This window comes from Bombus huntii, chromosome 5 (genome assembly GCF_024542735.1).
Source record: "Bombus huntii isolate Logan2020A chromosome 5, iyBomHunt1.1, whole genome shotgun sequence".
NCBI classification, from domain to species: Eukaryota; Metazoa; Arthropoda; class Insecta; order Hymenoptera; family Apidae; genus Bombus; species Bombus huntii.
Genome location: NC_066242.1, coordinates 489,332 through 517,031, shown reverse-complemented (window position 1 = coordinate 517,031; position 27,700 = coordinate 489,332). Strand labels below are relative to the sequence as shown.

The 27,700-nt window shown below is 34.7% G+C and overlaps 1 protein-coding gene and 1 long non-coding RNA gene across 27 annotated transcripts in view; one reads left to right on the top strand and one right to left on the bottom strand.

Moving 5' to 3' along the window:
* LOC126865565 (myosin heavy chain, muscle) overlaps positions 1–17,826 on the bottom strand; it is a 41,287-nt gene extending 23,461 nt beyond the window's left edge. For 4 of the 25 annotated variants that reach the window (XM_050618251.1, XM_050618231.1, XM_050618236.1 and 1 more), the window contains exons 1-10: positions 17,756–17,826; positions 14,553–14,975; positions 12,649–12,792; positions 11,280–11,436; positions 10,929–11,155; positions 10,627–10,690; positions 10,116–10,214; positions 8,309–8,412; positions 4,564–4,701; positions 3,863–4,132 (exon numbers count right to left, since the gene is read on the bottom strand). In XM_050618251.1, coding sequence (XP_050474208.1) covers positions 3,863–4,132; positions 4,564–4,701; positions 8,309–8,412; positions 10,116–10,214; positions 10,627–10,690; positions 10,929–11,155; positions 11,280–11,436; positions 12,649–12,792; positions 14,553–14,759 — 1,410 coding nt within the window. In that variant the 5' untranslated portion in view covers positions 14,760–14,975; positions 17,756–17,826. The other 21 variants (XM_050618247.1, XM_050618230.1, XM_050618232.1 and 18 more) reach the window with 13 other exon arrangements.
* A 1,394-nt stretch (positions 17,827–19,220) lies between these two features.
* LOC126865586 (uncharacterized) lies at positions 19,221–23,007 on the top strand. 2 transcript variants are annotated; one of them, XR_007689595.1, is made up of 3 exons: positions 19,221–21,069; positions 21,156–21,348; positions 21,434–23,007. It is a non-coding gene; the product is annotated as an uncharacterized LOC126865586 (long non-coding RNA). The 2 variants fall into 2 exon arrangements; XR_007689594.1 differs by lacking the exon at positions 21,434–23,007 and having other exon boundaries at positions 21,156–21,432.
* The last annotated feature ends 4,693 nt before the right edge of the window (positions 23,008–27,700 follow it).

Genomic DNA, 27,700 nt, shown 5'->3' with positions numbered 1-27,700 from the left:
ATTCGCTTGATATTTTAGAAAACCATTGCTAAAATTACACATGTTCTAAAGTTCTAAACTGTGGTGTTCACACAAATAAATAGACAAATTTGAAACTCCTTGCATGAAAAGAGTATTCTTATTCGTACTAAGACGTGTGCGCTTAATTACACGATTGCTTTACTTTGTGAAAGTATAAAAATGTATAGAATAAAGATATGAAGTAATGAAATATCGAAGTAAAGTGCTTGGGAGAATATCTGAACTGACAATAAGTAGAGGGTGATGAAAATGTGAGCAACTAAGACATCTGGGAACCATGTGAAATGTGTATAATATATATATTATAAAATATATAAAGCTGTATCACAATGTGTCGGAAATAATTGTAATATCCTATAGAAATGGAAAATATGGAATCTTGTAAATCCATGTATGATAATGAAAATGATCTAAATGTCATATGCAATAGGCTCGAATATGGTAGATTTCAAAAGAAACTGTTGAGAAATTTCGAAACGGATATAAAAATGAAATGAAACGATCGTGGTAATAATTATTCTTCGATGCCTTGTAAATATACGTATAATATATAGCGTAATAAAAGTATACGATGGAGACTATTCTAGCTTAAAAAGAGGTCAAATTTGATTAATGATTCGTGACAAAGTTATAGGAGTCGGGTAAATGATAATAAACAGTGGTATAAGATGCCTAAGCGAGACGAAAAATTGCTTGCATTTCACTGGAACGCGAAACCACACGATTCAAAAAAGGACAATACAAAATGGAAAAAAGATCATAAATAACATTTGCGATCAACTCATGAAAACAGTGGACGATCACTATTGCAGTTTGCCGGTAATAAGCGTTAAGTTGTGCGTTTATTAAAGATCCAACTGGTCTTTATGCGTGGATCCTTAGGCTGCATTCTTTTTTTCTGTTTATATTTTATTGTTCTCTATGGCTGGATCCGTCGTTTGGTCCGTTGCCATTCGATCGATTCATTTGTCTTTTTGTACCTTCTCGATCAATTCAATACACGCGAGGAGATCCATGCCAAAGTCTATGAATTCCCACTGAATGCCCTCCTTCGTATATTCTTCTTGTTCGAGGACGAACATGTGGTGATTGAAGAACTGTTGAAGCTTCTCATTGGTGAAGTTGATGCAGAGCTGCTCGAAGCTGTTGAACTGTTCGAGCAACAATCAGGCATGCTTTTTCGTCAATATGTACTACACCTGTATCACTTGTTCTTTGTTTTTCTTTCTTTTCGAGTATATTTCATACACTAGAGGACATACACGTACATACTTTATCCTCATTTTTGGTAAATCTTGTCAATGACACGAGGACCGGTTATCAATCAACGTTTTTATAAGTCAATCGACAAATTTTTCAACGTTGCTTGCAAAAATTTCCGATATCGTTATACTTTTAATCTTGATCATTGTCTTTTCGTGTTGTTACATATGCATTAAATATCATAGTTTATTCCGTGAAATTCTCCCCGATGATCGACAAGATACTTGTCGCAATATACCGTGAAAAATGTTAATTGTCGATTGTCTCATATGCGACCTATTATCGTATATCGATATAACAGGTATCGTAAACACTTTCTCTGAAGGATAAATTCTCCAGTTTATAGAAAATTATTCACAAATCGTGAATGTTGTTATTTACAAGAAAGATAGAAGTTTGTCTGATAAATTCAAATATGTGTATCTGTATTCGAAAAAGCTCGTTGTTCAATCCATGATTAAATAAAAATCTCGTTAAATCTAATAGCTTTAACGATAGAAAACCGATTCGCTTAGACGATGAAACTTGGTCACGTTTCGTGGAATTTGTTATGTTGCAAATATTTGAATTTATACAGAGAGGCTTTGTAAAACACTACTATACATGTATATTAGAGAAAAGCGTAATACTTGTTGTACTATCGTCTGGTACGTAGATATGTGTTTCAATACACATTCTTTGTAAACGTCTCCATCTACTTTTACACTTTCACCGAACTAATCGTCCAACATATTAGTCTACTTCCTATATGCAACAATTGACAACAAACCACCACTTTCAGTCGCTTTTTTCAGACGAATGCACCGTCCTGTTCCTCGATGGACAGTTGAACACGTATCGTATGTATTTTCAATAATAAGGTTAATACTAACTACAGTAACGTTAACGTTAATCGTCAATTACATTCTACGTAGTCCACTGTTGTGAAGTCCACTGTTTTTACCGTTTCAGAAGAAAAGAAAATGATGCCAATTATAAGATAACCCATGTATCGACGATGATGTAGCACGTATGTATATAAGTAAATAGGAACCAAAGGGACAACCACGTTCTATGCATAAACACTCGTTTCAACGAAAAGTTTAGAAACTTTCTTTGAACGTGTGCTTCTTTGAAAAACGATAAGAGGAGATAAAAGTAAAGATTTCAATTATTCGACAAACGTAATAGAGGAAGAGATTTCAATGCAATACCAGAAAACCGTCTTTTCAAGATGCCATACGTATAGAAGAACGGGAATACATATACGAAAATAAGGTCTACTCAAAATAAGAAAGACAAAAGGGATCGGATATAAATTCACAAATTCATTCGAGGGAACATTATCAAATACTTCACAGGTATAAAACAGGTTCCATGTCAAGGGCTATCAAAAAATAAGTTGGAGGAAACAAGTATTGAAATACGATCATAAACAAAATATCTTTGTAAACATTCAACGATTCATCTAGACAAAAATATGCATACTCGATGCAAACTCCAATCGGGGATATAATATTCGAGTTTCGTAAACTGGACGACAAGTCCGAGTTAGGAATCTCTAACTAAGGTGAAGGGCAAATCTCCTAATGAGACAAACCATCGCATTGTGGAATATTTTGTCTAAACTAAATCAGGTGGAACGGCATAACACAAAGGAAATAATCTACAAAAGACGTCGTAACAAAAATGGAAATTTATGAGTTTCACGCTCGGAGGCTACCTTCTCGATCAGCTCGATACAGGCAGCCAAGTCCATTCCGAAGTCAATGAATTGCCAGACGATACCCTCTTTCTTATACTCCTCTTGCTCAAGGACAAACATGTGATGATTGAAGAATTGTTGCAGTTTCTCATTGGTGAAGTTGATACACAGTTGCTCGAAACCATTATACTAAGAAATGAAATCAAACGTACGATTTTTGGGAATCAACAGAGACTCGAAAGCTAACGCAAACTAATATTCGAATGATCCTGAAAAAGCATCTTGAGTTCGCCTTCCCTTTAAAAAGTAATATCTTTTGTTTGGTAAGTGTGTAGAAATTCGTGTAGTACGATACTTTATCATTAAATATTTGTAGTTATACTACCTATCGTAACTCTGATTTTTCAAATAATAATCGTGTTTTTCTAGCACGTTGTACAACGGGTAACCTGACCGATTAAATTTGTAAGTTACTCGTTGTCAACGTGTATTCACGATACGTTGCTAAAAATATAATATATAGAAATAATCGGTTTGTGTTTCATGTTTCTAGCATTATTTGTAAGTTACATTGGCGATTTTTAAATGTAAGTAGAAAATTGCCTTTCTCTACGATACAATCGTATCTATAGGTATGAAAGGCTTTTCGATATTTTTGGTACGAGTATATGTCTATACATAAGCGTATTATTATACATACGTATACGTACGTACATGTATTTCTATTTCAATTTGGAGTTCCTCAACCGTCTTATTATAAATGGAATATCGTAGCTGAGAAACATGATCTAGCAACCATGGAATGATCTTGTTTGATAAAAAATCGCCAACGTGAAATATTTGTTCTCGATAGTGTATACATGTATTATGCGTGTGGTATTTAAGAAAACTTACGTCGAAGATTTCAAAACCGGCGATATCCAGTACACCGATGAAATGTTGCCTCTTTTGTTGCGTGTCCAGGGTTTCGTTACATTTTTTGACCAACCATTTAAACAGCCTGTCGAACATGGCCTTCGACATGGCACCCACCGAATATGCTACTTGATCCTTGTTACGACCTTGTGTTACGAACTCGTTACCGACCTTGATCCTTGGTTTCAACAAGTTCTTGTAAAGATCGGCACAGTCGCAACCAAGCAGTTTGGCGACACGTTCACCTTCCTGTCGGATGAAACAACATTTAGTTTGTGATTACGAGCAAAAAAAAAAAAAAACAGTACAGAATATAATAGTACGTTATTAATCGCGTTAAACTTATCGAAATTACGTCTGCATGGTATCGTGCAGTCTACTATATTTAACATTCGTGATTAGCGTTATTGACTTTTTCTTTACGGCGAACTTTGATATTTCTATTTCTATTTCTATTTCTGATCCTATAAATGTAAATGAAATTGATACAAAGTTCGATGTTTTCGTTTGTAATCCTAAAAATGGAAAGATCGACGAAAAATTCCATAGGCGAAACCTCGGTGAGGAGGTGGTACTACATCAAAGAGACAATTATCTAGACATTAATAAGTAGCCGATGCACTTTTGTGTCGAAATTGGTAGTAGGATAAATTAATTAGGATATTAAGAAGGATAAATACCTCGGTTCCGTCGGCTTCGGCTTGTTCTTCGCGACCTCTTTGCTTGAACTTCATACCACCCATGTGCATGACAGCAGCGGTGATCTTGTAAATGTCGTTCTTTTCTTCTTGAGTGAAGCCCAATACATCGAAAGCTTGCTATTATTGGAAAATAATAATTAAATACCATCGCACACAATGTCGTACCAGAAGTTACGAAATACGACAGAAGCTTTTATGATACTTTTCATTATGCATGTGTTTTGTATATGCAAATTTCCCGCAAAGATAGTACATGTATAATTAATAAAGCTAATAATTAATAAAAGCTCTTTACGGGTAACAAATATATCTAACAAGATACTTCTGATACGATGACAAAATATTCACATTGGAAAAAATACAAGGTTATCGTTAATGGGACCACACAAGGATAATGGCAGATATAATAGCAGATATTTCTTTCAAAGAGACTACCGAAATCAAATTCCGTGACAGAAATTCTTGAAAAATCCTTCGATAGTCCCTTAGTACAATAATATTTTCGTGCCTTAAGCCAGATTTTTGCTGCAAAGCCGATGAAAATTTAGCCATAAAAACTAAGCTGATTTACGTCGAAAAAATGAAAAAGCGAAAGCAGAGCTTGTATTATATAGTCAATTTTTTTTTTTTTTATCGAAGCTTGCTCTTTTGTTAAAAAAGCCCGAATAGAAAAAAATATATATATATCGAAGAAAAATCATATCGAATAAAAATTCGAGAAAATCGATGTAAAAAGAGAAAATCTAAATGACAGACGAGAGAGAAAACGATGGAAGAAATTGGCGAAGGAAAATCGATGCGTATTCCTTTCAGTTTCCATCGCTTAGTTTACAAAGTCGCGAATCGACTCTCTCGTCGAAAGAAAAAGGATGAATCGACGCTCGATTCTCTGGTAAACATTTTTTGGAGAAAATTTCTGAAGAGATTCGATTCATTCGGATTCGCTATATTCGTTACCCATTCCGACTTCGGGTTTATTCCGTGACTGAAACTGCAAACGAACGCTGCTCTGAGGCACTCCGTGTCACCGACATTTCTCCAACCGTCGAGAATTTCCATCTCGAGGCCGTCTCAGTTGTTAGGAAAAACCAAGAACAAGGCAAATGGTGGATTTGTTAAATCTATCAGGGTTACAACCGAATAAACTACTAAAGAAATTCTCTTTTATCGACGTAACGATATTTGGAAGAACAGTTTAAATACAACTGATACGCAGTAGGTATTCGCGTTTCCGCAAAACCTAGACGATATTTTGTCGAAATAGTTTAAAATATCGTCTCGAAAGGGTTAAGGGAGGGGGGGGGGGGGCAGACGATCGATTTCGATAGTAACATTTCGCACGTATGTACAATATACATACATACGTAGGTACGTCCGGGTTCAAAATTAGATTCGTAAACTCTTAGAGAATAGGTAGAAGGCAATTGGATAGTCCGGGATCAATTCTTATATACATGGAATCTCAGTTGCGAATAGTAACGAAAAGTTCTAGCTTATCTTTCCTTTTTTCTCCGTGTTTTAAAATTATAACTTAAAAATTGAAATTTTGCCGATTTTTCGCTCGAAATATCGAAATGTTGAACATCTATGAAACATCTATGAAAAGATAAAAAGCGCGTTAACGCGAATATTATGTTTGACAAGATTCGAAATTTCGTAGATTTCCTTCGAATCAAATGAATCATTTATTCGTTACTATTTATCCATTTTATAGATATGACAAAGAGAAAGATTTAAAAAGAAGGTATATACTACACTTGGAAATGTAAAAGACTGTACACGGAAGTACACAGAGAGAAGGTAGAGAAAAGTATGGATTCACGAATCCATTTCTTCGGGACTTACGTCCGTCAAAGTACATTCTTCACCGTCGTCGACGTTGGGGATTGTGATTTTTCCTTGAGACACGTTGACATAGTCGTATATGTTGTCGGATAAAAGACACATGTCTGCGAAGCAGTTTGAAAACAAATAAATCATGATATAATCGGTCTTTGGTTTGAAATTATTCGACGTTCGTAAATCCTAAATGATTCGAAAAATCTTTCAATTTGATCTCTTTTAACGATTAGAAAGATCAGAGTTTTGCATTGGGCGCTATTCTCGTTCGATGATTGAATAATTTCTTAGATAATTTCTTCTCGATAGATTAAGGAAGAATTGGCTGATCAACGAAGACCACGGTTGCTATCTCTGGTAGTTGTTTCGGGTTTTGTTGCGGATGTGCGAAAAATGTGTTGGCGCAATAAGAAAGAAAGATGCTGATCGGGGAGCGGGTGGACCCTGGGGGCTGGTTTTCGCTTTACCTCGAGTGGAAATGTTTCGAATGAAAGTATTCCTCCCCCAATCTCCCCGCACCCCGATTGCGGCGGCAGGAAGCTTTCGCAGGCGGGGCGCGAGGGGGTGATAAAAACCTCGGCCCAACTTTTCCATCACCTTGCCTCGTTTATTACTACGACTTTCAATTCGAAAAAAGCATTCCTCTTTCGCGATTGGAAAAATTCAAACAATAACATTTTGGCAAAGCGATTCGAAAAGTTCGCCAAGATCTTTTAGACACCGTGGGGTTGGACTTACGTCCGTCTCTTCCATGTCCGCGGCGTCGTTGACTCCCGGAATTCTGGTCTTACCCTGGCTAATGTACCAATAGTCCCCGATCCGGTTGCTCAGCAGGGTTAATTCTGCATTATTTTGTACAATGTTCAAGCTGCCTGCTTTACGAGCGTTGTATCGTCGACACTACTGCTTGCAATCGCTCTCGATTGTGCAATTTCTCTTTTTAATCTTTCAAAGTTATACATTTTTTTCTACCTTTTAATCGTTACTGTACGATTTGACTGACAAAATATCATGAGCAATTGCAAGATGCGCATGAGAGAGAGAGAGAGAGGATAGAAAATGAATGAAAACATGTGCCAAATGATTTGCAATAGGCTGAAACAAGAAGAGCAATAGAGAGAAGAAAGAAGAAACAAAAATATAGGAACAACGATAAAGAGAGAGAGAGAGAGAGAGAGAGAGAAAGAAAGAGAAAGACAGAACAGAACATAGAAATAAGAAAAATTAAAAGCAAAAACAATGTTCTTCTGTTGTTGCCGTTCTTGCCGGTAATATTATTATGTGTGCTGTTAAAAAGAATATGAATTAGTTACATTTTAATAAGAAATGATGTGCTGAAAGAAACAGACAGAGAAAGAGATAGAGACAGAAAGAGAGAAAGAATATACGACAAACAGTGATAAATCTCATCACATATACTAAATTATTACGGAAACCAAAGACGATAACACGAAGCTTGATGAGTTGTTTCGCTTCTGTAGAAAGAATAGATTGCTAGTAAGGTAGTATATAAAGTAGTACATATAGGGAGGAATTTAGTGGCAATTTTCAAGATGAAACTATTCACGTTTTAGCTATATAATACCTACTAATGAAATTTTTTAAGCATCAGTTCTCTTCTTTAGATTATTCTTTGAATTTAGAAAAAGAGAGAGAGAAAAAAAAGGACACAAAATATCATAAAACCTGTACCTGTATGCTTTGGATAATTATCAAAGCAAAAGCCTATTTTGTCCCTTAAAAAAATTAAAAGTTAATTTTAAGATCAATCGATAGTTGCAAATGTCCAATGTGTATGTCTGTTTCATAGCTTTATGTAACGTGAACTTTTCGATCTCGAAAATCGCGGAGAAGAGTGCTTGACCGGTCAAAGGGAAGCACTTACATCGGTGATTAATAGTTCCTCGCCATCATCGAGGCCAGGAATAGTCGTCTTCCCTTGTGAGACAAAGTAGTAGTCATGGATGTTGTTGGACAGCAGCAACATTTCTATAGGTGACCAAAAAAGAACAGAAACAAACATGCAGGTATTAACTACAAGTGAGGGTGCCATGTTTCCTGGTGGCTTTCCTTCGAAATGCATCTACAAGGGCTGGTTTATACATAAACTTGTATCGAAAGAGAACGATTTTGTCAAAAAAATAATCGCCCAGTAAGTCGTCTGGAATTGTTAACTCGAACAACTTGCCCTATAGCAGTTGTTTCGGGGAGCTTATTTCCTAAATTGTCTCTCCGTATATACAGACGTTCACGTAGTACGTATATCTTATTTATATACATACATGTACAGTATATTTCACGCGTAACAAGTACTTATGAGGATAAATCTACTAAAACCGAACGATTTTCAATGATACATAGCTTTCGTTCTATTTCCGTATTCATTCTATTTACGGTCAATTAGGACAATTTAGGAGATCTCGATTCTAATATTAATTTTCATTAATAAGTAATCACAAGAGTAAGAGTAGCGTGCGGCATATTTCTTTGAAATACCGCATAATGTTTTCGTTTAGCACGACTCCTTTTCAACATTTCTCCGTTGACATTGCAACTACAGATTTCGGCGAGTCCTGTACTTTAAAAGGACGTTATCGAAAATAACTCAAGGATTACTAACTGAGAGAAATACAAAGGTTGCGATCGACGATAATTTCATACGTGATCGAATGGACGAGTACAATTGAAAAATTGGAGTGAAATGAGTACAGATCGAATAAGAGAGATATACGCCACCTTAGTATTTCTCTTTTCCAGAAGATATATAGGAGACGTTACAATAAGTCGCATTATCCATCCTAGTACTACAAACAGCGAACAGTCAAAGAAACTCAAGAGAAAGGGCTGTTTGGGAAAAGAAAATCGAAACAGAAATAACAACAACAGAAGCCTTAAAGAGTATTGGCATCTAGTGTAGCAAATAGGTAGGACAAAAGGTAGCAAGGGAGACAGAAAGTGAAAGATGCCTATAGCCCTGGCATAATTGTCAGGTTCTTACGTCGGTCAAAGTACACTCCTCGCCGTCGTCGACATTTGGAATCGTAGTCTTGCCTTGAGAGACGAAGTAGTACTCGTGGATGTCATTCGAGAGGCAGCACATTTCTATATAGAACGAGGATCAAAGAAGTAAGAAAATCTGACAGAATGAAAAAAGTAGATCCAGGATAGTTGGTATACCGTTGGTTCAACCGACTATATATCAAATACTTTCGATTCCGAGACAGTTCTGCTACAACCTGACGCTTTCTCTAGCTTCGAGTTTCTAGTTTAAAAACTAGAGTTTTTCTTTCTATTGGGAAATAAGGGCAGGAGAGAATAGGACAGTTTCTGAAACGATTTTTATCTGTGAACGATATTAAAGATATATCGCTAACATAAAATTCCGTAAATCGTTTCGCTTGGTCTTCGTTGGAAGTTTTCAAATTTTCCTATCTCGTATTTGTCCAATTTTATCTATCGGACTATCACCCTAATATGCATATGCTCACAGGCACAAAATACATAATCTGAATAAAAGTTTCCGAAATAGGATCGACGATGACCGTCTTTCGTCCTAAAAACGATCTTCGATGCACCAAGTGAGTTGCTGTATTAAAAAGTCTCATCTGTTACTAAATGTAGCAATAGAATAACGTACAATAATATGTTTCTGCATATTTATACTCTCTCAATTATGGACTGAATAATCTTACCCTTCAAACCGGGGACCGAGCCTGACATCATTTGGTAGAAGATGTGATAAGAACGTTCAAGAGCCTGTTGAGAGATGACACGAGCTTTCTCCAATAGATCTGTACACAGAAAAATAGATTTATTTTTAATCATAGAAGATAAAGAATTGCTTTTACGGAAATTTAAACGCGTTGATAATTGCGTTTGTAATTGCGTTTGTAATTGCGTTTGTAATTGCGTTTGTCATTCGGAAATATCGTTCGTGGTGCAATCGTCTCTATATGGTATGCATGATGCAAATTGCGATAAGATAAAACCAAACGTACGTGCAACGATTATATTACTTAAAAAAAGCGATAATGGATCGAAGCCAACTACGTTTCTATCGAAATTAAACTATTTATACATACTTATATGTATAGATTTATTACAAAAAAGATCGATCCAACTCTCTATCCTATTTATCGTGAGAAGAACCCCGATAGCAATTGACGTATGTACATATATGGAAAATTTCAAGTAAAAACTTACAGGTCTCGATATCGGCACCAGCCAATTTTCCAGTGGGGCCAAAGTGAATACGGATGAATTTACCCTATTCGATAATAGGAAAGCCTTTTTTAAATTTGTCTTTAATCGAAGATAATAGATATAACGTTATTCGACTTATTAGTCGAGCCTTATGCATCGTTATATTTCTTTTTTATACGATTAATTGCGATTAAACGCAAACGTAAAAATTGAAAATTTATATATAGCTTCTAATAATTTGTTAATAATTTGTATATTATTGTTGTGTCTGATATCGAAAGGAAAAATAAAGGGAGACTTACGAAACGCGAGGAGTTGTCATTACGGACGGTTTTAGCATTACCGAACGCTTCCAAGACAGGATTGGTTTGCACCACCTGATCTTCCAGGGAACCTTTCTTCTGGGAAGTGTCGTCGGCTTTCTTAGTCGAGGCACCGACAGTGGCGAAATACGCGATTACTTTCTTCGTGTTCTCAGTTTTTCCGGCACCAGATTCGCCGGTAATCAACATGGATTGATTTTCACTGTCTGTGAAAGGAAACGAATTACAGTTACACGGATGAAATTTGCTAACACCATTTTTTAGCGCTTATTTCGGCATACTTCGAGACCCCACCAGTAGTGATAGCGCAACAGTTCGAGTAATACTTACTGGTAAGCATATTGACATAGGCTCCATCAGAAATGGCAAAAATGTGCGGTGGCACTTCGTTACGTCTTTTGCCTCGATAAAGTTTGGCGCATCTATGAGTATATACGGGAAATCTTTTGTAGGGATTGATAGCTACACAGAAGAGGCCAGAGTACGTCTGAAAATAACAATCGAACATTGTACGAAAATAGGTTTCATCCGTTCGAATTTGATAAATCGTCAAAAAAACAACGTTTTTCATATAATAAAATATAATAAAGAAATCGACCATGTTTATCGACCATTTCCTTTAGTCAAAATTTCTTTCACAATTTTAAATCACACAGGGCTTTGTAAGAAACAGCATTTAAGTTGAATAAACTCGGTCTATTCGTAAACCGAGCAAAAGTCGTATTTTACATAATTTAGAAATCGGTGTTTGATTCTTTACGCATACATACACATATGCGTCCATCGATATATGTATTCGTATATGCATGTAAAACTATACTACATTTTTTAATAAATATCGCGCTTTAACCAATTTTATACTTTAATTTTGTCAGTTTCAAAATTCACAACTACATTCGGAACAACTTTATATGTACATTTAAAAAAATATTTAACAACACTGATTTTAACACTATCATCGATATAATTGTTAATAAAAGAGTTTTGTTTTAGAATAAAAACTCGAATGAGATTTTTATTCCATCTATAAGTAACTCGTGTTTAGAGACGAGAACTGTGTCGTATATATATATATAGGTACACGTTTGTTTTATTATCTCTGGATATAAAGGAAACAATTTGCATAAAGAACGATCATAAAGAAGAATCGATAAATTCGATTGGCCTCTTTTTAGCATTTTTTTTTGAAAACAAAGAAGGATGCAGCAATGTGTCGCTACACGTATAAGTGTTTTATCAGACGACGTTTGTCAAACGATGCTGCGTATGACGAAGGTGATCATGCATTTGGAAGAAAGTACAATACTCGGAAATTCGAAGGTTCGTGCGTATTGCCAGCATGATGGATAACCAAACGAATTGAAAAACGTCAATGTGTTTTTAGCGTGACATTTTAGTCCGTCGAAATACCTGTAACCAATGTCTTCAGCTTCTAACATGCAGTTTCATCCGAATCATAGTTCGGGGTAAAGTTCTTCAAGAAGAAGATAAAGAAGAGGAAGAACTCGGAGGAAAAACGTGGTGGCACGTCCAGGTGCTTTATCCAACGTTTTCGAAGTTCGAGCAACAAATGTTTCCATTTACGGAAAGCGAAGGAAGGCAAAAATGAAGAAACCAAAAAAAAAAAAAAAAGGAAATGTAGATACGATGCCACGAAAAACAGCAAAGGGGAATCTCTCCGAGGATGAAATAATCTTACGTAGATGAGTTTGGCGTAATAACGTTGTTTCAAATTGTGGAGGACCGAAGCATCGTTGAGGTAAGTTAAATTCGACATATCCTCGGCTTTTTCATATTTCGGTGGATTTACTTGCTGCAGCTGGTCCTTTTTGAAGTCCTTGCTCTAATTTAATGAGAAAAAAGATATTTCGATTAGCGAAAGTAGAAGAAATTGAACTTACGTAAATTAAGTTGCTGTAGTAACGTTGTTTCAAATTGTGTAACACGGACGCCTCGTTCAGAAATGTCAAATCAGCCATATCCTCGGATTTCTCGTATTTCGGCGGATTCACTTGTGCCAATTGGTCCTTGCGGAATTGTTTCGTCTGTACGGGCATTCCTTTTTTGTGTAAATATTTCATTCTAATCTGCTTTATCGTACGATTCGACCGTTTCAAACTTATCACGGATATTCGACGATATCGTCACGTTATTTGGAAAATGTTTCAATTAATTAATCGCACAAAACGGTAATGCTTGTCATTTCATTATTTTAATTACGAAACTCTATTCTAATGAATCATTATAACTATGTAATTAAACGATAAACCCATATTTCTTCGCTAAAATTGTTTTTAAATTTTAGTACCTTGTATCCTTTCTACAAGAAAATAAAAGAAGAGCAGTATTTTTATCACGAATAACTATCATTAAGAATTAAGAGAATATTATTACGAAATAACTGGTATTTTGCTCGCATTAATGATCGATATGCCGAATACTTTTGTAAAAGCAAACAGTTGGTAATTAGTTTCCATGAAATTCTTCTCGGATCAACTCGTGTTTAATCGAATAAATCATTTTAAACGAACGTTAGATTAAAATATTTCACATCGGTTTCAAGATATATAAATGTATTTTTAGTTACTGTTTTAATATATCGAGAATCCAATTTGAGTAAAGGTTTCATATATCCCCTGATTCTATCTCTTCCGATAAATATATTAATACCTCTTTCTCTTTCTCTCTCTCTCTCTCTCTCTTTCGTTTTCGATGCTCTAAAAATATGTCGACCCGCGTTTCGTGAAGTGACGTTTCAATTTATTATTACCAATGGTAGCGAGGATGCTAACAATAGCATTTCAGCATTGGTTGACGAAGAGAAGGTAGGGTTTGCTGAACCATTATGTAATCCAACATGTAGAAGCGAGGCATTTTGTACATCACTGTGTCCCGAGCCGAACAAAAATAACCGCTACCGCCGAAATCACGGAGAACACAACTAAAAAATCTAAGAGAGAGAGAGAGAGAGAGAGAGAGAGAGACCATATGTATATATACATATATAGGTACATACATGATATGAATATTGCACACTTCTCCCTATTTATATCGAGCTTGAAAACTTCCGGTAGTAATCTCGATTCGTGATAAATTGTTAAAATTTTACACGTACACGTACTATGTACACGTTTTCCGATACGTCTGTCTTGATTTATAAAGGTTTTGATTTTAATAAATTTGGATGTCGGAACGTTAAATGATAGCAAACGCTTAACAGCTACCGAGCGGTTTTTACCTCTGCCAAAAATAGCGTTTCGACGGAGTCTGATACGATGAACCTCTACTATTTTGGTTTCTTTTTACACGTAGGAAGCATTGGCTTCTACCCTGCCATACATACTACAATTCTATCCAATTTAGGCGTTAGAGGAAAAGACACGAAACAAGAAAATATTTACTTTGTTCTTCCTTTCCTACTTGATAATCCGCGAATCGTTGTTTCACAAAATTAAAAATGTTTCAACAAGTTCGTAATAAAAAATGTATCGACTACTGTATCGAACTTGCAGAGGAATTGGATATTTTCTGTCGGATCAATTTAAAGCGAGGAAAGGTGAGAAATACGAGAGATGTAAAACTAAAAGGTGAAAGGTAAATTACCTCGCCGCCAGGTAACGTGACGGAAACAATATCACCCTTGGTTGCTTTGATTTCACCAAGAACATAGCCTTCCTTCTCATCCGGCACCCAGCACGCCTTTTTCGCATCGTATGGTTTCGTCTGGTCGATTCTCTTCTGCTCGAGGGAGACAAAGAGGTACGGGGTTGGATCAGGATCCTCTCCTTCTTGTGGCTTCGGCTTCGGCATCTTCGATTATTTCCTTTCTATTTGAATAATTTACTTCTCTACTTCTATCCTCCTCTCGCTCCCAGGAAGGTCTACGTGCCTTTTACGTCGTTGTTTTCCCACGTATCGCACGGTGGGAAGAAACTTCCTTGTTACTTCGTTTCTTCGCTCTTATTCTCGATCCTCGGAGAATTCGGCGGCGGACGGACTACTTCTGGCGGCACGATCTGGGCGGCCCTATTTTACAAACAATCAGTCCCGTCAGTTATTATTAATTTACTTCCACGAGGACTTCTTCGTCTTCCTTGTGAATTGTTATCTACAGAAGCAAAATATGATATACGATACACGATACACGGTACACAGTACACAATACACAATACACGATACACGATATACGATATACGATACACCATACATCATACACGACACATCGATATTATCAGTAATTGCTCTATTACAGTAAATGTTAATAGCTTTTTATTCTTTATTCTCTCTGTTTTCTATTCTTTTCAGTTTGATTTTTCACGCGAAATTATGTTTGCAATAAAAACAAACTACCAAGTGGAAATTTTCCGAAAATTTTTATATAGAGATATAGAAATATAGAAGATTTAGTTATCAGAATGCAGATAACAATTTTGAAATATGTAAATATTTTTTCTCGTCTGGCAGTCATATGAAAATTTCATTTTGCTAGTATTATTCTTTCGAATGATAGATAAATCGATTCTTTACACTTTATACGATATTATCTGCAGGTCTGAAAGTTCTTTCTTTTTTTGAAATTATTACAATAAGACTGAAATATAATATAATAACGAAGAAATGTAAAGATACTGCCAGTTAACATAAATAACCCGTGCAATTCGATACAGAGAACATTTGACAATATGGTTAGTCGATGCTCGTATGAACTATATTCGAAGCCACACACATACACACATTCCCCTCTTATATATGATCAATTAGTATTATTAGTATTATTAGATTAATTGAGATATATATATGATTAATAAAACGTAAATTACTGTACGTTTTGTTTAAATCGAAAGTAGGTGCTATCATTGTATTATTATTATTATTGTTATTGTCGTTGTTGTTGTTATTGTCATTATTATTTATTAATATTGCTAATTATTATTCGTATGAAAAACTTTTAACGGCTAGAAGACGTTGCAATTATAAGCGGGTTGCGTAACGATACTGTTCTTCGGTGGTCGAAGGAAAGTCACGCAATAACGTAACGTTAAAAGGAAAGAAAAAGGGAGACTCCTGTACATACACATATATATTTCAATTTTCCACTTTTCCACTTTTTCATAATCATCTTGCTGCATAAGTTTTTACTTGAAAAGTAGGTAAGCGAAATAAAGAGGTAGATGAAGAAAACCCAGAAATTTGGACATGACCGATCGTACGAAATATATCCGCATGTAGAAAAGAAGGACGGCAGAATCACGAAAATCAAATTAAAAGAGAAATAATTACATAACAAAATGCATTGGGCATTGGAAATAACTCGAACGAAAGAAGAAAATTTGAAATAAATTCCGTTGGAAACAATTGTTTCCAGTTTCGAAATCAAAGAAATTTTGAGAAAGTCATAATTTGCATTATGTAGAAAATATTGAAATCGAATAAACGGATGAAAGAATGTTGTTGGTTAAAAATTGAGAATCAGTCGAGCCGTTGAAACAAGACACCGGGTTTCGAACCCGTCCAAAAAAAGTAACATGCTTCTAGAGCTGCATAACGGAAATAAGATGGCAGGCGCGCTACATCTTGTTCTCGGTTACGGATCATGTGTTTTCAATTTCGCGCACGTTCGATAACTATGGATTTCTCTCTCTGATTCGATACGGCGTCAAAAAACTAAATATCGTGAGAAAAGAATTTTACCCTGAAGTACAGTAAAGAAAGCATAAAATGCGATATCAGAGATAGAGAATGAGAAATTTGTGAAAATGCGGAAGAAGAAGGAAACCAAGTCTTGAGATGCAAACTTATTCCTTGAAATTTCTTGTAACTTGAAATTTGTACACATTGCGTCGCACTATTCAGCCTATAAAAGGCGCGCTGGCTGGTCAAAGAAGAGGAAAATCAAAGAACGCTTCGTACTGTATGGGATGGTACGTATCTCTGGATGAGAAAATTGCATCGCATTGCCTTCAGGATCCTTTCGTTAGAATACACCGTAATGTCGCACTGTTCTCCGGATATTCATCACCAATGACGTCACCGATGACCGTTCAAACTCGCGAAACTCGAAAAGTACCACTGTGTTCTGCGCTCACGGATACGTATATTATAAACGAGGAAAAATCGCGAAGAGAAAGCGAAAAATTTGAAGAAGACGGGAAAAAATCACTGTCCTTTTGTGTTTCATTTGTCACCAAAAGAAGGACCACGCACAAAATTGTCCCTCTCTCGAAACGATATCAGTTCCTCGGTAATAAAATAAGGACTACACCTCAAGATTAACGTCAATCACACGTTCGAGACTTAAGCTCGAATATCACTAGCGAGATCTAAACTGTATCCACAGTTATTTCCCCCTTTCCACTACTAAGAGAAAAAGTAATTACTAAACGATGAATCACACTTTCCTTTTTTACCTAAAAAATCCTTCGTGAAAAAGGGTGGTTTGCAAGACTGTGGACTATAAGATCACTAGACACTGCGGGTCAGACTAGGTTGCATATTAACGAGTCCTGGCGAAATCCCCTAGGCTTCTCTCACAATCACGAGTTCGTTATACTTTTTGTTTCCTTCTTTTCTTTCCTTTTCTTTTCTTTTCTTTTCTTTTCTTTTCTTTTCTTTTCTTTTTCTTCAGATCGGAATTGATCTCGTTTCTTTAAAGCTCTTCTATTCGTCTTTACGATTTCTATACGTCTCCCTTTTCGCTTTTCTTTTCCATTTGCCGTTCCAAGTATCGAGCGTTAATGTTGTGTGTCGTGTAATCAAAAAGAGAAAAAAATCTAACAATCGGACGAACACCGACGTTTTGCACTTACGTTAGAGAGCCGTTCTGTCGGGGAAACGAGCGGGGGCTCCCAATATAAGCGCGTGCAACGTGATCCTAGAATATAACGAGCTCGACGATTGGTCGGTCTTCTTGACCAATAAGAAACCGCGTTAGTTCCGGGGCCAATCTACCTTTTTAGGCGGAGATGATACCAAAAGTGTGACAAGGGGTGGCCACGGAAAGCTACAACCGCCTCGATCGGCCGAGTGAGATGAAAATAGATGTCGAAACGAGACAGGGAATTACCTTCAGCGGGCTGATTTTCTGGCATGTCCATTTTTTTCCTCTCTCCTGTGCTTCAACCCTATCTTACTCTGTTTCCTCTCGACCCTGATTTTCTATCCTATACTTTGCTCAAACATCCGCCCGATATCGAATCGTTTCAACATCGAGCATCCTTCATCTTCCAATCGAGTAATCCGTAGCAGTAGATACCCAGTTTTTCATATACCGCATCAAGATCACTGGTACACGTGGAAGACGCACGTGCTCGATAATAGCTGCAGCAAACACATATAAATTACGCCGACTTCTTCTTAGTGTCCTTTTGCGCCATTATGGCTGGTTCTTTTAACAAATTTTCCTTTCTCTCACGGACCATTTCTTCCACGATTTTTTATATTTTACTATGACATACTTGCAGCGCTTTACACTTTTACTTATTATGTAAGAATTGATATACAAAACACTAGAAATTTGTTCTTTAGAACGATCAGATACTTTGGAACGTTAAATTGTTCGTTTGTACGTCAAAACATTGTTGCATGTACATTTTCCATCTCGTTTTTCTTGATAAGCGTTTCCTCATTTTTCAACAAAACTGTATTTCCATTTATCAAATATTTACCAATGGAAAGTACCTAATAATCTTTTTAGAAAAGCAATGCTATTTTTTATTAAGAAATTATCGTTTTACAAAAGTATAAAGTTACAAAATCTATGCTAGTAATTCGATCATTTTTTACTACAGGTATAAAAATATAATCCCTTGAAGATGAAAAGGAAACCGTTCGATCGTTTTATATATACATTTGCTATATTACGCAAATTTAATGCATAGAATATACACGTACATTCAGGAATTTAAGTTGATTAATCATCGTTCTAACCACTCCATGCATATAACATAGTTTCCATCGTAATATTAGTTATTAATGCGAATTTCTGTTTTTAATAATATCACTTCCTATTTAAAAAGTTTTACAATACCTAATTAACACAATTAAATAGTATCTCGTTTATTATAGGTATAATACAACGTTAGTTCAACGTTGAGAAATATCTCAACGATCTTATCAGACGCACAAAGAAAGCTTTGTATCTATGTACATAGGATGCAAATGTACATAGTGCAAATGGAAGCTGCAATGGAATCGTCCGTTGTTTTATTCGTTCATTATTTTTCTGCGAAATAACATTGCGATTCATTCGATCGAAAGGCCGAATATCTGTTATCGAACATTGGCCAGAATATTTAGTGGCTTTCTACCAGAAATATTTGGCAATCTTCAGTAATTGACCTCATTAGCGTTTACTTTTGCATTAGAGCTCTACAAATTATGTGCCTATCTTTATTCCTCGAGAGGACAGCTTTTTTCCTAATTCCTGTTGTGCCAGGCAAAAATTACAATTTTCATTCGTTTCTTTATTTTTATTTTAGAAATGAAAGATTTCTCCTTCTCTTTCTTTTCACGGTTATATCTATTTTATTTACATGCTGTTGTTATTTTTATTATTAGTTAACAGATATTAAATAGTTAGGCGTGATGTTAACCATATATACGTATGAAAGTGATTGAAATTTTTATAGAACATCGTAATATCATAATTCCTTATCTTTTTTACGTGAATTAATTCTATAAAAAAAGCTTAATGTCCTATTAGACATTTTTGTATGCACAATGTATCAGTTTGAAATAGCATGTGATATTCCGATGATATTATGGATAACTTGACTAAATTTTTAATAGCAAGCTGACATTAATATTTACACTCGTAAATTAGTAAAATGTGGAACTGCAACTATGCCTAAAGCTTCGCAAGCCATAAACGCCATGAACAATATGTTAATGTTAACGTGGAATGTTGAAGGTAGAAACGTTTACAGATTAAACGATACAGAACAAAAGTTTGCTATATTTAACGATCCAGAACATCATTTTCACTATTATTTTCATGACGCATTTGATTCGCCAATTGAACCTAATTACATACAGTTTCGTTGAAAGGTATAAGCATATTTGCTCGATTACAATAAGTATGTATTTAGGACAAGTTATGAGATACTATAACGAATTTCACATAAATTTTATGTATTTTTTTTATACAATGTTGAAGTACAATGTTAAACTAATTTGTCAAATTCATTTTACTTAAAACATGAAATAATAATTATAGTCTTTGTGATACAGGTGAGAAAAGGACAATCGATATCGTTTGGTAAAAGGTTTTAAATTTTCATATATAGGAAATCTTTTTTAATATGAATGTTCTATTTCAATTAAATTTTATAGCTTATAAATAGAGAAATAAATATTATTCTTAATACATTTTCCAAACATTCTTTGAAATTATAATCGCATCTATAACAGATGACTGCTTGACGTAAGTACACATTGTGTGTGCACGCAGTAGTTGAGAACATTCTATAGTCAGACACAAGAAACATTATGAAACAGGTAAGTCCTTTACGCTTCGTCATACATGCTTCACTCAGAATGAATTATGGTACGATAAACATTTTTATTCGGGAACGTCGGAAAAAGAAAATATTTTAGCTAGACCTCTGTTTGTATCAATTTCTATTCTACTTTGAAAATAACAAATTGTAACAAACAATCGCTTAACAAAGACGTTTGAAAGCATCAAACTCGAATACACGTAATCGGATGTATGATATTGTACGTGCTTGTTTATCGCAGTAGTACGTAAACAACAGTGTTCTCCGTTACATGTTTCAACTATTCTACAAAAAAGCAGTGATACTACGTTAATTTGTATTTGTCGCGTGTAACTAATATTGCTTTATACCACGTAGGAAATACTATGAAGACGTAGACAGTAACGGAATTCGGAATGTATGGAAATAGACTGGTTGCGCAACATGCTTGGTAAATTAAGATTCTGACGCGCATAAATGCCATACCGATGTTTATTGCGAGACTTTTAAAACAACGCCTGCTCATAATGTAAAACTAATATACATATAAGCATAAATATAAAAGACTTTGAAATTTTGTGGATTACATCGCCGATCACATTGCCGATGGCTTCGCGTGAGAAAGACGTATATTCTATGAAAGGGTAGAGTGATTGAAAGTTTAATTATGATTCGAAAATAAAAATGACGCAGTGTATCGATCGTTATAAATAAATCGATTATCATTCAGACCCAAGATGGAACTTTCTATCGCAGTAACTTTGCTAAGAAAAAAACGAGGAAAGAAGGAAAAAAATTAAAAAATAAATAAAGTAAAAATAAAAAAAATGATCAGTTGAAATTTCTCGTTGTTAGATCAAAAGGGCGGACACCGGTTAGCTTTTGCTGTATCCTCGGTAACATTTTGCTATATCTAATTTAAGGTTGGAGCTCGATATTATTTTCTGCGTGTATCGCATCAAAATTATTTTTTATGCCAAAAGAACAGTAAAATATTTATTATTTCAGATTTTATTCATTCCCTTCAATGTAGAGAGAAGCTTTTACCACAAAATCTTTTTATACTAGCAGCATATAGTGTATAGATGTATATTAGGGATTTTTGTTTAAAGACAATATCGAGTCTGTATATAATCGGTTTTGCTAGAAGAACGATACATCTGAAAAATGTATCCATTACTACAATTCTTTCGTTTACTTAATCACCTTCGTGAGTTTACCAGTTGTTTGAACTCGAAGGTCATTCGAAGATCAGCATATTACACATGACTCAACTTATCGTTTTTATAAATCACCTAATATGCTGACAAAATTATATCGTACGATTGAAAATGTAACGATGATCGACCGAAAGTGTTGAAAGATACGACCTTGAAAAAGAAGGAAAGTATTTTTTTTTCTAGTTTCCTTTCCTTGTTTCATTTCTCTTTCTGGAGAGAACGCCATCTTACCTTTACATCTCTTTATATCGTCTAATAAAACAACAGAGTGGAAAAATGAATTGGAAGTTGTTAATTGTATATGAAAAGAAAATTTGTATAATTCATTCCAGTATCGAAATTCCAGGATGTGTTTGCTATTACGTTAAAGTCGGTCGCACGAATGCGGACAAACAACGTCGAAAAGGACGAGATAGAGGCAGCGCGGTCTTAGTTAGAAGACAGATAGCGAAGTAAGAGCAGAAGAGGCCGAATCTAAGATTATTTCGGGATTGGCCGGAGATAAACCGGGCCAACGTCGACCGAACCAAGTGAAACGAAGTGAACGGAGCCTTGAGGTTTGAGTCATCTTTCTGAACTCGAATTTGGCTCGTTCGCAAAATTACGCACAACACCGTAATAATCAAGCATTTCTATATTTCCGTGCATTATTTCTTTTTCCTTTTGGATTTCATTTTCTTTTCCTATCTACTCCCCCTCCTCCTCACCCAATCCCATCCTATCCTATCCTATTCTATTCTATTGTATGTTATTCTATTCTATTCTATTCTCTTCTCTTCTCTTCTATTCTATTCTACTCTATTCTATTCTATTCTATTCTGTTCTATTTTATTCTACTCTGTTCTATTCTATTCTATTCGGCAATCCTTCCTGATCCTATTATTATAACTCATGCACTTCCTTTATCAACGTTTTCTTTCTTACTATATTCGGAAATTATTATACTATGTGATAAATAGAGGATCGGTTAAACGTTTCATAAATCTTCCATAAAAATTCCTTCTATTATACATACGTTCATTGATATTTTAATTTTTCACAGTTGCCTTGAAAAAATTTAATTTTATGTAATAGACACTTTCATACATGTCCCTTCGAGTCAGATTAATTACTGTCATAAAATGGAAACAATTAAAACCGCACAATTTGCTAGTATAAAATCAATCCTAACATAATACAAACGTAATACAACCACGAATGCGAATAAATAATATATAATAATCGTATCAATAAATATTTGATGAAAATAAAAACGATACATGAATCGTAGAAAGATTGAAATATACGTAAATCGAAGTAAGAATATTGAGTTTTATACCTTTGATGTTTTTATATATTAACTTATAAATACTCATATACTATCTTACATTTTTTATTATCGGCAGAGCTTTTTTTATGAAAATACATTTAAACGCGCAATAATTCGATTATTTGATACAACGTATCCGTTGGCCGAGATATTAACCGAGAAATTGCCTTTGAATTTATCTCTTACAATATGTAATGCAATTACAATATGTATGCAAGATTATGGTTGACATGTGATATAATGGAAAGAAATATGGAAACAAATGGAAAGAAATGGAAACAAATAAGGGAAATGTTAGTTTCATACAAGGTCATGGAGGAACGAAGAAGCAAAAGAATGCACGTTTATAATCGTACAGTCGAATTTCTGTGAGCGCTAAACGAAAAACAATTTGGCTGTGAGACAAGAGGAACACTGGTGTTGCATTACGTCTGGTCGAAAAGGATGAGCGCCAATCAGTACCGACCCACTTGTTTCAATATCTTGCAGCCAATGCTCCGTGAACTACTATTTCGAAATATTTTTTTATAGATAAAAGAACATCCACCCCGCTTCCTTCGAGGGAAATAATGATACAGATCGTTTAACTTCCTTAAATAAAGGTATTCTAGTTTTTACGGGTATAATTTACGACAAAGTTATTTTTATATAGATAATTCACGATAAATTTTGTTTCGAAAAACATTTGCTTAACGGAACTCGTTCGTAAACTATACCGCATCACTTCCGAATCACTTAAACATTTATGTTTATCAAGGCATATTTCTAAAAATATCCATGCAAATGCGCTATAACTCAACAGTTCGTTTTATATCAACCAGAAAAGAAATCGATGGTTAGCCAATAAATTTTAAATGCAAGAATCTATCTTATAAAGCAGACTCTTTAGAATCGAGGATGTATCTTAAGTTTGTGTATAAAAATTATTTGAGAATGTAAGGATTGGTTCTATAATCTAGTTATTATAAGGGTTATATCTACACTAAGATAGAATCCATAGCATACTGCAATTGGGAAAATACATTTTTCAACCACCTTCTTCATATGATAATTGGCGTAGGATAATGAAGAGAAAAAATTAGCCATTGCAAAATAATACTTTAACAACAAAAATTAAATTCTATAAAGAAAATTATATTTTTTCTTCTATTATATAAAAGATGCAGTGTAAATGTACTAGCCGTTTAAAAAAAGGTCATACATATTATTATTAAATACATATTAGCGAAACTTGATTAGCGAACCTTTATTTCCCCTATGCATACACCTATGCACATAATAGTATAATAAAATTTAGTAGATACGTAAATGCAAATAGAAACTTAGCTTGTAGATGTCTGTCTGATCGATACTTACACTAATAAGTTGTTTAAAATTCTGTAATTTATGAATTACTTATATAGAAGCAAGATAAAAACGAACAAAGATTAAAAAATTATTGAAAAATGTCTGTTTAAACGCGGCAATTTACTGATAGAAATTTACGTTCATTGGAAAAGTAATTATATCGATATTCACCTTAATTCATATTAACGATCAAGATAATATCATACATTTGGCGCCAAATATGTGGATAGAGTCCCACGTCAGGCGCCAAATGTGACAATACCTAACACTTGGCGCCAAATATGTGACAATATCTAACGTCGTCCGCCAAATATGAAGCGATGTACGTGAAGAAAGCAAAGAGCAATGAATTCACTCCGAATCGAATAAATATTCCACATACCGAAAGTTCTAACCGCATAGTTACAATTCTTATAAGCCTATGAAATCTGCTAAATCTTTTCGTTTGATTTATCAAATTTTGCTAAATAATTTTATTAACTTAATATTTCTTTTTATCCAGATCATTCATAGAACTCGATAAGGTTTTTTTTTTAAAAACGTCTATTAACTTTGACGAAGCAAGCCTTTTATACATACATAGGTATATAAAATAAATATTACTACGTAAATGTATAGACATTATACCAACTTGAATTTACCAATGAATAAAATGATTAAAAAATTTCAAATAAAAAGGTTTCATATTAAATCATTTTCTTACGTGTTTCTAGTATAGAAAACAATGAGTGTTTTGAAACGCATCTAAAGAGAATTACATAATACCTATTGCAAGTGCCCAATTTCATTCCAGGTTCCGGCAGAGCACCCACCTTCATTCGTTTCATTTCGGCTTTTCTTGTCCCACCTTCATCGCCTTATACTTTAATTCTTGTTTAGCCACCTCCTTCCCTGGGCCTTGCGTTCTGGGGCTAACACTATTTTCGTTTCTTAGCGATAATATGTATAGCAGCTACTGCTTAACTATAGTCTTTTCAAAGCTTCCTTCCTTTCTATTACTGTCACTTTATTCTGTTTTATTAATCTCTTTATTTCATTTTCCTTTTTTGTTTATATTCCAATGGTATACCAGATTTATTTCTATGCGTGTGACATCAAACCCGTTGCAAATAACATATATAGAATGCTGATAATAATGAGAAAAATAAGCAAATATGTAAAAGGGAGTAAACCGAATAATTTAGAAAGATCATAATCAAATACAAATTCAAGGAGAATTCAAATATAAACATACAAAAAGAAGAAACAAAAATATGTATAGCAGAAAGTCACATGTATACACACATACAGAACGTTCGGCTATAGATATCAGTAAATTTAAGAGGTGATTCTTGAAACTGAAATAAGACAAAAATGAAGAATAAAAAAATTGCGTTTTCGGCTTCACTTTTTAGTTGTGAAAGAAACACCCAACAGATCTCACAAAGGACATAAACTAACAAACAAACACTCACCACACTAAAGAAATAAATCAATCAAATTCGAAGATGGTGTCCCACTGAGGGTAGCCATCCACATATTATATTATTATACCATTAAGCTATAATATTTTACCAAATGTCCTACTGGACAAATTGTAAAATGTAGATAAATAAATAAAAAAAAAACTTTTTAGTTGTTGACAATTAAAAATCGGCCAAAATACCTCTGCAACGCAAGCACACCTTTTCGAACGAAAAGAGGTTAGCCTAAGCAGAATAAGCCTAAGGGCGCACAATGACTCTCAATCCGAACGACATGGGCGGCGACCTGCCTCGTACAAGTCATAGAGAAGAAGATTATAGTATTCAGAGACGTAAACTGCGATTGTCCCGTCCGCGAGTGTCGACAGCAAAATCACACAAACATCACGATTGTCCCGGCCGCGAATGTTCACAAAACAAATTACAACAAATACAAACAAATACAAACAAAACAAACAAACAAAATACAAACAAATTACAACAGATATTCGATGTGTCCTCTGTTTTCTTGTAAACAGAGCCTGACTTTTCTTTTAAAATTTTGACGTATTGTATCTTCGTGTATTCCCAGTAGCAACAGTCGAGGGGATTTAAATCTGGGGACCGAGCAGGTCAAAGCACAGGTCTTCTTCGACCAATCCACCTGTTTCCAAAACAGATGGGCAACTACTCTTGCACTGCCTTGGTAGAATAAGATAATGCACCATCCTGCACTATTTTCTCCTTCCGACACAGGCGATATGGTGCTGTTGCTGACACCTTCTTCAGTGGCGATAATCATCGTACTTAACCTGAGATTTTTTGAATATAGTGCAATATTCTATCTCCCAGATCCGGATCGTCGTACTGAATTCGTCCGCAAGATTTCGCAGGTTTTAACGTACCTGTTCCCGCAATCGTTGACCTATTTTGGAATTTATCTTTGCGCTGGGTATAGTCTTATTAGGATATTTTTCGCCGTATAAATGTTGCGCTTCTGCGTTATTGCTGTCCTCCACACCGTAACAAGACTGCATATCAGAAATTTCTCTAAATGTATACGAAATTTTGTATTAAATATGGCAATATAAATGATAAACAACGTATAGTACTGTTACACTGCATACAATACTCACTGCGCGCACACAACACCACTACGCGCACTGCACACACAATAGACGCAAGTAGTACTCTAATTTAATATTTTCAGTTCCCTGAAAGTTTCTCAGCAACTGTCAGAATAATTCTGTCCTTCCAAAACTGTTCTAGCCTTTTGCCTCAAAATGGCGAAAACACGGAAATGCAGTGAGGAACAGTTCATCCAGAAAGAAATAGTTACGATATTTTTTTTACGATACGTATTGGAATATTGTCATTGGAAAAGTGAAATTTCTGTTTACTAAATGGGTTTCGGAAATATCTCTATCTTTTTTGTACATTCCTTCAAGCCTTAAATAATATCCAACAAAACAATAAAAACTGAAGACAATATCCTTATTGACAATATCAATATACCAAATGGCTACAAGTTTGGCTGTTGTAGTACATAGTAGCAATAGTAAAGGAACCGTCATCGCCCAACCAGTCATCCGAAACATTGTTGCGCATATCAGCGATTCGCGCGCAAACTTATTTTTGCCTGAACTTACACATGGTAAAGATCAGGAAGGAACTTTGACCTATTTAATAGTAAATCAATTATTAATTTGTAATGTTTAAACTGTTACTTTATAACATTTAAGCCATTAATTTATAATAATTGAACTAATAATTTATAATAATTACCCTATCCATTTATAACAATTTATTATTAATCTAAACAATTCCTCTCAAATCTGAAACAATTACTCCATTAATTTTTAACAATTATACTATTAATTTGTAACAGTATGTTTCTAGTAATTAAAAATAATTTTACTCTTAATTTATAATAATTATACCATTAATCGGAAGGAAT